Source organism: Solanum pennellii, chromosome 5 (assembly GCF_001406875.1).
Source record: "Solanum pennellii chromosome 5, SPENNV200".
In the NCBI taxonomy this organism is placed as follows: Eukaryota; Viridiplantae; Streptophyta; class Magnoliopsida; order Solanales; family Solanaceae; genus Solanum; species Solanum pennellii.
In genome coordinates, this window is record NC_028641.1 from 50,106,228 (window position 1) to 50,118,746 (window position 12,519).

The 12,519-nt window shown below is 36.2% G+C and overlaps 1 protein-coding gene and 1 pseudogene across 1 annotated transcript; both read right to left on the bottom strand.

Moving 5' to 3' along the window:
* Window positions 1–4,734: 4,734 nt before the first annotated feature.
* Window positions 4,735–8,226, bottom strand: LOC107019547. Its single transcript, XM_015220007.1, has 7 exons — window positions 7,852–8,226; window positions 7,068–7,220; window positions 6,429–7,013; window positions 6,159–6,220; window positions 5,587–6,063; window positions 5,095–5,478; window positions 4,735–4,993 (listed from the first exon to the last, which is right to left on the bottom strand). Exons 1-7 carry the CDS (start codon window positions 8,224–8,226, stop codon window positions 4,735–4,737), a joined length of 2,295 nt encoding a protein of 764 aa, XP_015075493.1.
* Window positions 8,227–8,842: 616 nt separating this feature from the next.
* LOC107019549 overlaps window positions 8,843–12,519 on the bottom strand; it is an 11,859-nt pseudogene continuing 8,182 nt past the window's right edge.

The window sequence follows — 12,519 nt, forward strand, 5'->3', positions numbered from 1 at the left end:
TTGCAAAAACTAAGGAATGATGTTTAGGAAGTTACATTGTAAAGACAAGTCCCTTTACTTAAAATCTTGCCATTCGTTGGAAAGGTTTGACTTTTCTGACGCCGTTGGGAAAAGTGCACCCACTTTTTGTACCTTCTCCAGCTGGCAGTCAACAGGCTATTCATGTTGGGAACCTGGTAACTTTACAAGGTCCCTGAGTTTATCACATCATCAAAACTCATGTTCAGAACCTGGTACCTTTACAAGGTCCCTGAGTTTGTCACATCATCAAAACTACAAATAACATTTTACCCCTTTTTGATGATGACAAACAATACTCCAGGCACCACTCTAGCTTCATAACATGTTCCCCCTGAATTACTAGTCCATCCTCCTGAAACGAAATTCTCCAGCTACATAACAGGTTCCCCCTAAATTACTTGTCCTTCCTCCTTAAAAAAGTTTTTTTTTTGTTTTTGACTGTATTCCCCCTTACTGTATTACAACTTATCAGTTAAAATTCCCCCTTTTGGCATCATAAAAAAGAGACACATTAAACCAATAGTATCAACAATAATATTATACAAGACCAAAGCTTGATAACAATCAAACAAAAAGAAAAGCATTCACAAGAGATAGTAGCTAGAACACCAGCGGAATAAGATAAATAGCATTCCAAGATAAACATTTAATATATTAATAGCAAACTGAGAATCCAATGACAAAAAAAGACAAGCCACACAAGGATGACACAGAAAACGATTGGGACAGACTAAGAAGGGGGAGGTTGAGGAGAAAGGGACTGAATAATGAGAGTGAGTCTATCATTTGCATCATCATTATCCTTTATTGCCTTTTCTTGCAAGGAAATAACCTTGGCCCTTAGCTCTGCATTTTCCCTTTCAAAGGCTCTGTCTGTGCAGTGAGCAGCTCAGCTTTGAGTATAGCAATTTCAGCATCTTTTCCACTCAATCGCATAGTTAATTTTTCAACTTCATGCTTGAGTTGGTCCTGGTCTTCTATGAGTTGTGCCATTTTGCTCTTGGTAATTCCTTTCCCTTCAATACACTCACATTCAACAAGAGAATTCTCTGAAAAAGCTTGTTTCACTGTACCAACCTTGCCAACGCTCAGAGGAATGTTAAAGTGTTTGAATACATCAGTAAGAAAGTATCCATATCCCATTCCATGTATTCCTTTCCTCTCCATGACCGTCATGTGCATGTGTTCAAGCATGAGCCCTGGGAGATTCAGAGGTTCAAATTTGCACAACAACTCCATCAGAAACAAAATCAGCAGAAGTAGCTGAGGTCCTCTTTTCAATTCGAGGAAGTAGAGTTTTGTTTAAAAACTCAAACACCAACTGATACTAACTTTTCATCACCTTCTTAAACAACCCTGCACAATTTGTTATGGGAAGCTTCGAGACCAATGCCACAAACACAGCCGAACATGTTTTCCCAATCAGAGATCTGGTACCCTCTAGAGGTACCTTAAGAATTTTTCCCAACAGAGACTTATCCAGATGCATTGCAATATCATTCACTCTGGAATGGACACTCCCATCTTCCTTAAATTTAATGTTTTAGTAAAACTCACGCACTTCCTCTTCGTGAAGAATAGGAGATTTTATGTTGAAGAGATGCATTCATGACTGAATCTCCACCATGTCATGAATAGAGTCCATTCCGGGAAGGTTGATTATTCCCATGTCAAAAACTCTCCCACCCAGCACAGAGTGCTTTCTCAAGTTGTCAACAATTTCTTGTTTGTTGACATCCTCTTCAACTTTTCTTTGGGTACCAGATCCTTGTGATCTTTTCCATTTTCCGTTAGATCTCTCCTTCGTGGATTTTGCTTTCTAAACCCTTTTGGGATCTTGACTTTGTTTTTCCTGACCTTTTCTTCTTGTGCTTCTTTTCTGTCTCTTCAGCAGACACCTCTATGACACCAGATTCAGGCATTTTAAAGTTTGACATTTTGAATGTTCCGGCATTCCTAATTTCTGCCGTAGACCTTGCACTAGCCTTCAAAGTATCAGCCAGCAACTTCCTAGCATCAGATCTAGTAGTGGGTCTCCTTCTAGGCACTCTTCCACTACCTTTTCTTTTCCCTTTCTTGATACACTAACATTCCTTCTTTCAACCTTCCATTGGATAGATTCATCATCACTTTCAGAATCAAAGGAGTTAGAAGATGGATACCTCCCAAAATCATGAGTTTTATCAAAAATAGGTTGAGTCTCTATGATCTCTTCACCTTGAAAAGGTTCATTTTGTTCTACCCTGGCTTCTTCTCTCATCATTGCAAGACTTTCAATTACAAGCTCTTCACTTGCAGCCAGAATGTTTGACTCAGAAGATTTGTTTCTTGGAAAATCTCCTTCAAATAAAGCGTCTGGCAGCATTTCATGATGAGGACCAGGTCCGCTAAGGACATTAGAGCTGTTCAGGTCTATGGAGTAAAACGGATTTTTAGGAATATCTTGGTGAGAACTTGAAGGAACATTAGACCTAGACTCTACTGCTGAAGGAGAATAAAAGGCAATAGGTTCAATCTCACTAAGAGCAGTGAGCATTCTCTTAGAGGTTGAAGAAGGATCAGACATCTTGACCAGAAGATGAGAAGAATAGTAGTTTTTTTAAGACAAAGAAAAGGGGATAAAACAAGATTTCGTCTTTTCTCTTCATTCTTTTTTCTTTTAAAGTGAAGGAATGTTGAGAGAGATTAAGAATTTAACGGAAATAAGGAGGGTTTAAAAAAGATTTGAAACGGTGCTAGGTCCCTTTATTTGACGCGTCGCTTGAAGAATAAGCGATGGGACTAACGGTCAGAATGACCGATGCTGACACGTGGCTTTATCAACGGTCATATTTTTTCCAATTTAAAATTAATGTAAAAATGCTAACCTTGACTGGGACCATGTCTTATAACACAGCTTTATCATCATTCCACAACTGTTCTAGACATGTCTTTGCTTAGCTAGTCCTTCCTGAATGTATACCTACAATAGGTACCAAAATGATATAATCCAGATAATAAATTATTGACACAAAGGATACCTGCACTGCAAGTCTAGCCATCAAAGAAATTCAACTATTGAAACTCTGGAAATCAGTTAGAGGTCATCATGCCCAACTTCAACCTATTACTTTCAAATTGATCTTTGCTGAGAGTCTCGGTGAAGATATCTGCAATTTGTTCCTCTGTTGGACAATATGTAAACACAATATTCCCTTTTTCAACATTGTCTCTCAAAAAGTGATGTCTAACATCAATGTTCTTGGTTCTCTTGTGTTGAATTGGATTCTTTCCCATACTAACTACACTAGTATTGTCACACATAAGAGGAATAGCTTTGATGATTACACCAAAATCCTCTAAATGTTGCTTGATCCATAGAAATTGTGAACAACATGCAGCAGCTGCTACATATTCAGCTTCAGCTGTTCAAAGAGCTACAGAATTCTGTTTCTTAGTTCCCCAAGAAATGAGTGAAGATAAAAGGCAATAAGCCATTCCAGAAGTACTCTTCCGGTCAACTTGATAACCAGTAAAATTAGCATTTGCAAAACCAACAAGATCAAAAGTGTCACCTGCTAGATAGAAGAGGACCAGGTCCCCTGTCTTCTTCAAGTATCTTAGAATACATTTTGCAGCCTTCAGATGTGAATCACGAGGACATGCTTGGAATCTAGAACACATTCCAACAGTGTATACAATATCAGGTCTTCTAGTAGTCAAATACAACAAGGACCCAATGATTCCCCTATACATGGTTTGATTCACAAGCTTGGAGTTTGTTCCCATAGGAGTATCAATAGGTTTTGACTCAAACATATCGAATTTCTTCAACAGCCCTTAATGTACTTTTCCTGACTGATCGAGACTCCATTTGATGATTGCTTGATTTGTAGACCAAGGAAGAACGTCAATTTACCCATCATGCTCATCTCAAATTCCTTTCCCATTAATGATGAAATTTCTTCACACATATATTCTGATGTAGCTCCAAAAATTATGTCATCCATATATACCTAAATAATAAGCAGTTCTTGTACTCATTTTAATAAGAACAAGGTATTGTCTATTTTTCCTCTTTTGAACCCATTTTTCAATAAGAATTTGACAGCCTTTCATACCATGCTCTAGGAGCTTGTTTCAAACTATACAGAGCTTTATTCAATCTGAACACATGATCTGGTAGCTCAGCATCCTCAAACACAGGAGGTTGTTTAACAAACACCTCCTCTTTCAAGTCTCCATTTAGAAACGCACTTTTGACATCCATTTGATACAGTTTGAATCCCATGAATGCTGCAAAAGCTATAAGAATTCTGATGGCCTCCATCATTGCAACAGCTGCAAAAGTTTCATCATAGTCTATTCGTTCTTCCTGATTGTATCCTTGAACATCTAATCTGGATTTGTTTCTAGTAATTACACCATTTTAATCAAGCTTGTTTCTGATCACCCATCTTGTTCCTATCACTGTTCTGCAAACAGGTCGAGGAACCATGTACCACACCTTACTTCTTTAAAACTAAAGAAGTTCTTCTTGCATTGAATTGATCCAATATACATCACCTAATGCCTCTTTCACATTCTTAGGCTCAATAGATGATATGAATGCTGAGAATGCAACTAGATTCCTTGTTTTTGATCTAGTGTGAATTCCAGAATTCAAGGGAGAGATAAGATTATCAAGAGGATGTGATGAACTCTGTATCCATCCTGATCTCAAAGTAGACAGGTTCAGCTGATAAGCATGTTCTTTTTCTTCAAGGAGCTCATCATTTCTGGAGAGTTTGAGATATTCTGACTGGAGTTCTGAGTAGTACTAGGTCCCTCATCACACTTTTCACCTTCATCAGTCTTTTCAGATAGACTATGATTTTCATTATCATTGTCATTCCTCAACTGATCATTTGCACCAGCTTCACTTCCTTCAATTTTCTGTGAATTAAACCTCTTAATCAACTCATCTTCATCATTTGATGCATCACTTTTCAAACTTCCATCTCATCAAACACGACATGAATACTTTCTTCAATACATTGAGTTCTTTTTTTGAAAACTTTGTATGCTTTACTTGATAAAGAGTATCCAACGAACACTCCTTCATCATTTCTAGGATCAAATTTTCCCAGATCATCTTTTCCATTGTTCAGCACAAAACACTTGCAACCAAAAGCCCTAAGATAACTCAACATAGGTTTTCTGTGGTTGAGCAACTCATAGGGAGTCTTATTCAATAAAGACCTTATCAGACACCTGTTAGTAACATGACATGCTGTGTTGACAGCTTCAGCCCGGAAACCTTGAGGAAGATTTGACTCAATAATCATGGTCCTAGCAATGTTTACCAAGGTTCTGTTTTTTCTTTCCACTACTCCATTTTGTTGTGGAGTTCTTGGAGCAGAAAAATTATGACTAATACCATTCTCCATGAAGAATTGATCAAGTTTTGAGTTTTCAAACTCAGTTCCATGATCAAATCTAATTCCAACAATCACTTGATTCAATTTAGTTTGAATCATTTTGAAGAACACTTCCAATTCTTCAGGTGTTTCTGCTTTTCATCTGAGGAATCTTTTCCATATGTACCTTGAGTAATCATCATCTATCACCATAATGTATATCTTTCCATTTCTACATTGAACTTTCAAAGGTCCACATAAATCCATGTGTAACAGCTCCAGTACTCTTGATGATGTTACTTGTTTCTTTGACTTGAAGGATGAACTGATTTGTTTTTCTTTGACACACGCTTCATAGATTTTGTTTTCACAAAACTTTAACTTTGGCAAACCTAGGACCATGTCCTTAGAAATCAGTTTATTCATCAATAAAGATGAGCTCACATGCCCTAGTCTTCGAGGCCACAAATCAACATTTTCATTTTGAGCACTAAGACATGTCAGATCATCTCCATTAGACGTTTCTAAGTTAGCCACATACATGTTTTTACTTCTAAAGGCAATAAGAATCACTTTCTTTGTGGTTAGATTAGCCACAGTGCACTTTTCAGAAGTAAACTTCACTTCATTTCCTTTGTCAGAAATTTGAGATACACTCAAAAGACTGTACTTTAATACACCGACATAATACACATTATAAATTGATTATCCAAGAGATTTTCCCACTTTACCAACTCCCAAAATATAACCCTTCTTTACATCACCAAAATAGAGCATCCGCTGTCCATATACCAACATTGACTGCTGCTCCTCTCACTCACCTGCAACAAGAATCACTTGTTAGGCTTGGGAACCCATTTCAACTTGAGTTCCCAAAAAGCAGACAATGGAGTGATCAGATTGTTTCTAGTCCAATGGGGTAGTTTTTGAATCTTTTTGACAAAAGATTTTCGAGCAGAATCAGATCTTTTCTTTGAAAACCTTTTAGTTAAAAAATTGTTTTGGGGGACCCGGTCTCTCTTTTGATACTCTTTGCTTCTCTGTATACTTAGAAAGTCTTTCATGAGACTTTCTCCAGGCAATACACTCTTCTTTTAAATGCCCATTTTTACCACAGTGAAGACAAAGCAAATTGTCAGACACAAAGACATACTTGCTGTGAGGATTAAAGGGAGGAGTGATATTAAAACTTCCTAGACCCTTCTTACTGAAATTACTCTGATTTGTTACACTAGACAACAACTTAGAAGATTTTGTCCACTTAAGATATTTTTCAAGTTCTTCCTTAAGTTTGACAATATCCTTTTCTAAGTTGTTGCTCTTCTCCAAAGCCAACCCGTGATATGTCTTAGAGGTTTTTAGTTTTTCTTTAATTGCAACTTGTAAACCATTTGACCTTCCATTTTGTTTTTCAGCTTCTTCATTTATCTGATACAACTGGTTTTTAAGTTCAGTCTTGTCAGATTCCAGAGAAGCCATTTTATCTTCCATTTTCAACATTTTTTCTTCTATTTTATCTTTGTTTTCAGTTAAACTGTCAAGCTCAGCATTCATAATGTCTCTTTCATAGGTTAACTCAATTACTGAATCAATCATAACCTTTGCTAATGTTCTCTATTTTATAAGAGAACAAGTATTCAGATCATGTTTCATATAAAGAAGAGTTACCTTGTCCTCCTCTTCTTCATTTTCTAAATAAGCCATGAAAGCAAACATCTCATTGAATATGGTTTCCTCTTCATGAACCACCACCATTGACACATCATTTGGTTCATCAGGATCTTCTGAGTCACTTGAAGAGTCTCCCCATGCAGCAAGAGACTTTTTGACCACATAATGAGCAGCAACTTTCCGATCATTTTTATTGTGTACCAGGTCCCTTCTCTTCTCTTTATCACCTCTTGATTTTTGATATTCTTTATTTTCATCCTTGAGTAAAGGACACTCTCTTATAAAGTGTCCAACTTTTCCACACTTGTAACATGTATCATTTTGAGTGGCAGTTCGAGGACCATTTTCTCCCCTTATAAAACCTTTGTTCATTCTCACAATTTTATGAAATCTATTGATGAGATAAGCCATGTCATCATCACTGGAGTCCTCTTCACATTTGTATTTCAGCATCAAGGACTTATACTTTTTGACTTACTTCTTTGACTGATCATGATTTCAATTCATCTCATGAGTCTTAAGATTTCCAATGAGAGCATCCATTATTAACACTTTTAGATCTTTTGCTTCAGTAATAGCATCAACCTTACTTTCCCAAGACTTGGGAAGGATTCGAAGCACTTTGCTAACTTGCTTGCTCATACTGATAGGTTCTACAAGGCTTCTCAACTCATTTGTGATGGATGACAATATAGTGAACATCTCATGAATGGTTTAACCTTCTTTCATTTTGAAAATTTCATAATAAAGAGGTGAGCATATCAATCTTTGACTCGTTTACTTGTTCAGTTCCCTCATGAGTTATTTTTAAGCAATCCCAGATCTCTTTTGCAGACTCACACGCTGAGACACGATTGAACTCATCTGGCCCTATCCCACAGACAAGAAGTGTCTTTACCTTGTAACCTTTTTCGATATTCTTCCTATCCGCTTCATCATATTTTTGTCTAGGCTTTGGAACAAGCCTAGTTTTTTCTCCATCTTTCTCTTCAATCATCGGAATAAATGGTCCATTTAAGACAATGTCCCATAGCTCACTATCTTCAGCCATAAGAAAATCATGGATTTTTACTTTCCACCAACTATAGAAGTGTCCGTTTAAACGAGGTGGTCTAGTTGAAGACTGACCTTCTTTTCGATTAGGTGAAGCAGCCATCCCAGAACAGATGTCATTTTCTTGGTGTTAAACAGACAGAAAGTGCCGACTCAAATACCACTTGTTAGAAGATATATGTCCACTTATCAGTCAATGGACCAGGTCCCTTGACACACAAACAAGTATGAACATAGAGTAAATGAAGTTTAACAACACAACAATTTTACGTGGAAGCCTCCTTTCTTAAGGGAGTAAAACCACGACCTGTCTCACAGGATTTTCACAACTGTTTCACTAATCTTTGCAAGTAAAAGTAAAACCAGTTACACAAATGTGAGAAAAAGTTTTTAATCTCACGTTCAAGCAATAGCTCTATTACTTGATAAGCCTAATAGAAGTTATTCTACCCACTAAGGTATCCCTTCTAGACAACTTAGAATTTCAACACCACCACACTTATTCCTTTATAGATTTAGGAATAGTTTACAATGTAACACCAAAAGAATATATTCTCAAACAACTACACGATATGCTTCTGAGTTTTCAGTTGTTGTTGAATAATTCTTCACGTTAATTTTCTATAGCCTTTGGAAGTGTTCTTGAGAGTAATTTTTCAAGTTGCAAAAACTAAGGAATGATGTTTACGAAAGTGACATTGTATAGACAAGTCCTTTTCCTAAAACTCTTGCCATTGGTTGGAAAGGTTTGACATTTCTGATGCCATTGGGAAAAGTGCACCCACTTTCTGTACCTTCTCCAGCTGGCAGTCAACAGGATATTCATGTTGGGAACCTGGTACCTTTTCAAGGTCCCTGAGTTTATCACGTCATCAAAACTCATGTTGAGAACCTCGCACCTTTACAAGGTCCCTGAGTTTGTCACATCATCAAAACTACAAATAACAAGTATATATTAATCTCAATACTTTCGTTAGAGTGTTGATAGAGACAGATCTCTTCTTTAGCTTTACACTATCATAGGTGAGTACGTTTTGGTAATATTTGCTTAGGCTTATTTGAGATTGCTCTCATCTTTTACATGAGCCTCTTATCATGTTGTCACCACATTCATTAGCTTCAGCATATTTTCTCTTCATAATTACTCACCCCTTTTTACGTGAATGTTCATTTCATCATATGCTAATGTACTTGGCCATTTAGTGTGTTTCACAATCTTACTTGACCCTCTAAGGGTTTCATCATTTCGTCACATACATCTTAGGTTCACTTACTTTACACATAAGCTAGACTTATGGGTCTATACATACAAGCCATGATTCTTCAATCATAGTTCGTTTATGTGATTCATATCTTCCTAAGATTAAGTGGTACAAGACTTATGCATCTAGTAAGTATACCCAGATCTTGATTTCAATCTATGTAGGAAACATTATTTTTGAACATTTATTCTATGTATCAATACGAAATTTGGGAAAGGGAACCCGATTTCGAATCCCTTGATCAACACTTACATTTTTATTTATTTTAGTTTGATCCACACGGCTTGGGCATCCAAGATCGAGCCCCAACGCCTCCTTTTCATTTTCCCTTAATTTCTTTCTTTAGTTTTCGTTCGTTTGGGACTGAGAGGATGTGGGATCGAACCCCCACTACCTTATTATCTTTTATTTGCCTTTTTTTCTTAAACAATTTTTTGTTATGACAAACAGGGTGTAGGATAGAACCCCCACAACCTCATTTTATTTTCTCCTTAATTTCCTTTATTCTGCCTTGTGGTTGTGGGTTCGATTCCCACGTGCCTCAATTTTTTTTAATTTTAATTCTCTATAATGTTTGATAGGGAGGTTGTGGGTTCGAACCCCATACACCTTATTCTTATTTTTTATTATTATTTTTCTTTTCCTTTTCGGTCAAGTCACACGGGTTGGAATCGCACATGCCATATTCTTTTTAACTCACATTATTTCAATGATTTTTAACATGGTGAGGTCACGGGTTCGATACTCAGTGACCTCACTAATTTTTCTTCATTTTACATAGATTATTAAACAACTTTACTTGGCTAAAATTTACCAACAAGGTGCTGGAAATTTGAGTTACATTTTTCAGCTTCTTTTCATCAACATTTTGAGTTAATTCTTAGGGCATTTCATGAATCATTTAGGTAATAGTTTTTCCCTCAAATAAGACACATTATACTTCATATGAACATCATGATTTATACAAGTTTGTGCACGTGAAATACAACCATAAAACGTGTTGTTCCATGCTCCAATCCGTGTCCAAGAGCCACGACAACACACACTTTGCACACATACTTATCACATAGTCTTGGAAAAACATACTTTATTAATCACATAAATCCGAACACACATACATGAACATGATCATCACGAAAATACATTACATCCCTAATTTGTACCAACAAAAATATCCAACCTACGAATCAATGGGAGTAGTGACAGGGACATGCAACGGCGAACAACCCTAGTTTTCGGAATAGATTCATTTGAGTCCTTAAGGTCTCTTGGGAAAGGGACCAAGAGTAACAAAACCCATACATTATTTTTATGTTCAAACCTTGAAATTTATGCCCAAAGACCTCCTCCAAACTCACGTCCAATTTCGAAAGCTTCAACACCAAACTTCGACGGGAAAATCCCTCCCTTTTTGCCTGATGTTTTTGGTTATGTTTTTAAAGTGAATGTTCTTCAAGTGTGAAGAACTTTTAGTTGCTTATCAGTTCTTTTGTTTAGGCAGAGAGAACGTAAAAATAAAGATAGATATTGATGCCCGAGAGAGAGTTAAACGTGAAAGGTTGCTTAGGCTTAGGTAAAGACTTAGTCAAACTAGGACTCTTTCAAACCTTTACAAAAATATGATTTTTTTCCTTTTTATTAAATCAGATAATAAATATTAATTAATTATATTAATTTAACAATTTAAATAAAATAATTTAACTCATTGCTCCCACCAAGGTGCGAACCCAGGTGGAGCATGATTTTGCAAAAAAGGCAATTTCGGCCCCCTCTCTCATAAATACCACTCCACCTTATTAATTAAATAATTAATTACATATTTAGGGTAATTACGATACTACTCTTAGCATGTAAAAAGACCATTTTACCCCTAGACCCTCCAAACATAAGATTTCCCCTTTTTAAATCCGATAAAGACTCATCCGGGTAAATCTTCATATTCGAGAGCCCTACATGGCTGGACCCAACCTTTCCTAGCTCAACTAACTCCCCAAGTTAGTTGGCTTGGATGTCGCAAGGATTCAGAGGTCTGGTTCTATGCGCATCAATCCGTGTGAACCCGGTTTAATCGTAGGCATTCTAGACACACTAAACATTACTTATCATATATATATATGTGTGTGTGTGTGTGTATATATATATATGTGTGTGTGTGTGTGTGTGTATATATATATATATATATATATATATATATATATATATATATATATAATTTTTAATTGTGATCTAATATCTATAATATATATTTTTAATAAATTAAAGTTCAAAGTTCAAGATGGATGTTTCAAATATTTTCCAAACTTGTGTGTTCCTTGAATGAAGTTTTGTATTTATCATTTGGCATATTTGGAGAAGAAGAAATATCAGTAAAATGTCAAAACATGCTATGATTTTAGTTGTCATTTTAGTGAATTGGGTAATTATAAAGATGTGCATAGAAGAACTGAGTTTCATCTGAAGGAATTCCCTTGAGAATTTTCCCGATTGGAGATATCACATACCTTTATTTTTGAAAACATGTCATGTAGAATTGTAAGTTGTAATAAATAGTTTTCTATCTATACGAGGTAGGAGTTAGTACATTTAATGAAAACGTATCTTTATACATTTTTGAGCAATTAATAATTCAAACAAAGGCTATTGAAACATGTATAATGGTCCAGATTTATTACTTTCGAATACAAATATTGCACGCGCAAATCTAGAAATGTTTACAAGAAAATATGATGTACATATTTGAATATATTTCAAACTAAGCAGAACTCTTATAGGGGATTGTCACGAACCGAGACGTAGAATTAGGGGATCGGGTGTCATGAACCGACACGTAGAATTAGGGGATCGGAGTGTCACGTTCCGACACCAGGATAGTGTATGGAGCGGAGTGTCACGTACCGGCACGAGAGAAATAAAGATAATGAATCTTGAAAGATGTTAATATACTCAATCTAATGAACCTAATTCCCAAATGGGTATGGTATTGAGGCTTGAGTCCTCATGGGTGAACTTGGCAGTGCTTATTAATGATTATAGAACTTGTTGTTGCTACATGTTGAGTATTGTAGTTGATTTATGATATTATCTGATATATACTGTTTTCTATTTTGAGTTGGCCGATGATACCTACTCAGTAC

What these genes read in the sequence shown, in the direction of transcription:
- LOC107019547 (XM_015220007.1), bottom strand. Translation starts at nt 8,226, where the DNA reads ATGGCTGCTTCACCTAATCGAAAAGAAGGTCAGTCTTCAACTAGACCA. An exon ending in AGTATACAGAGAAGCAAAGA is followed by an intron (nt 6,221 to 6,428) that starts GTATCAAAAGAG and finishes TTCTTGTTGCAG; the next exon opens with GTGAGTGAGAGGAGCAGCAG. An exon ending in GGATGCTCTATTTTGGTGAT is followed by an intron (nt 6,064 to 6,158) that starts GTAAAGAAGGGT and finishes ATTAAAGTACAG; the next exon opens with TCTTTTGAGTGTATCTCAAA.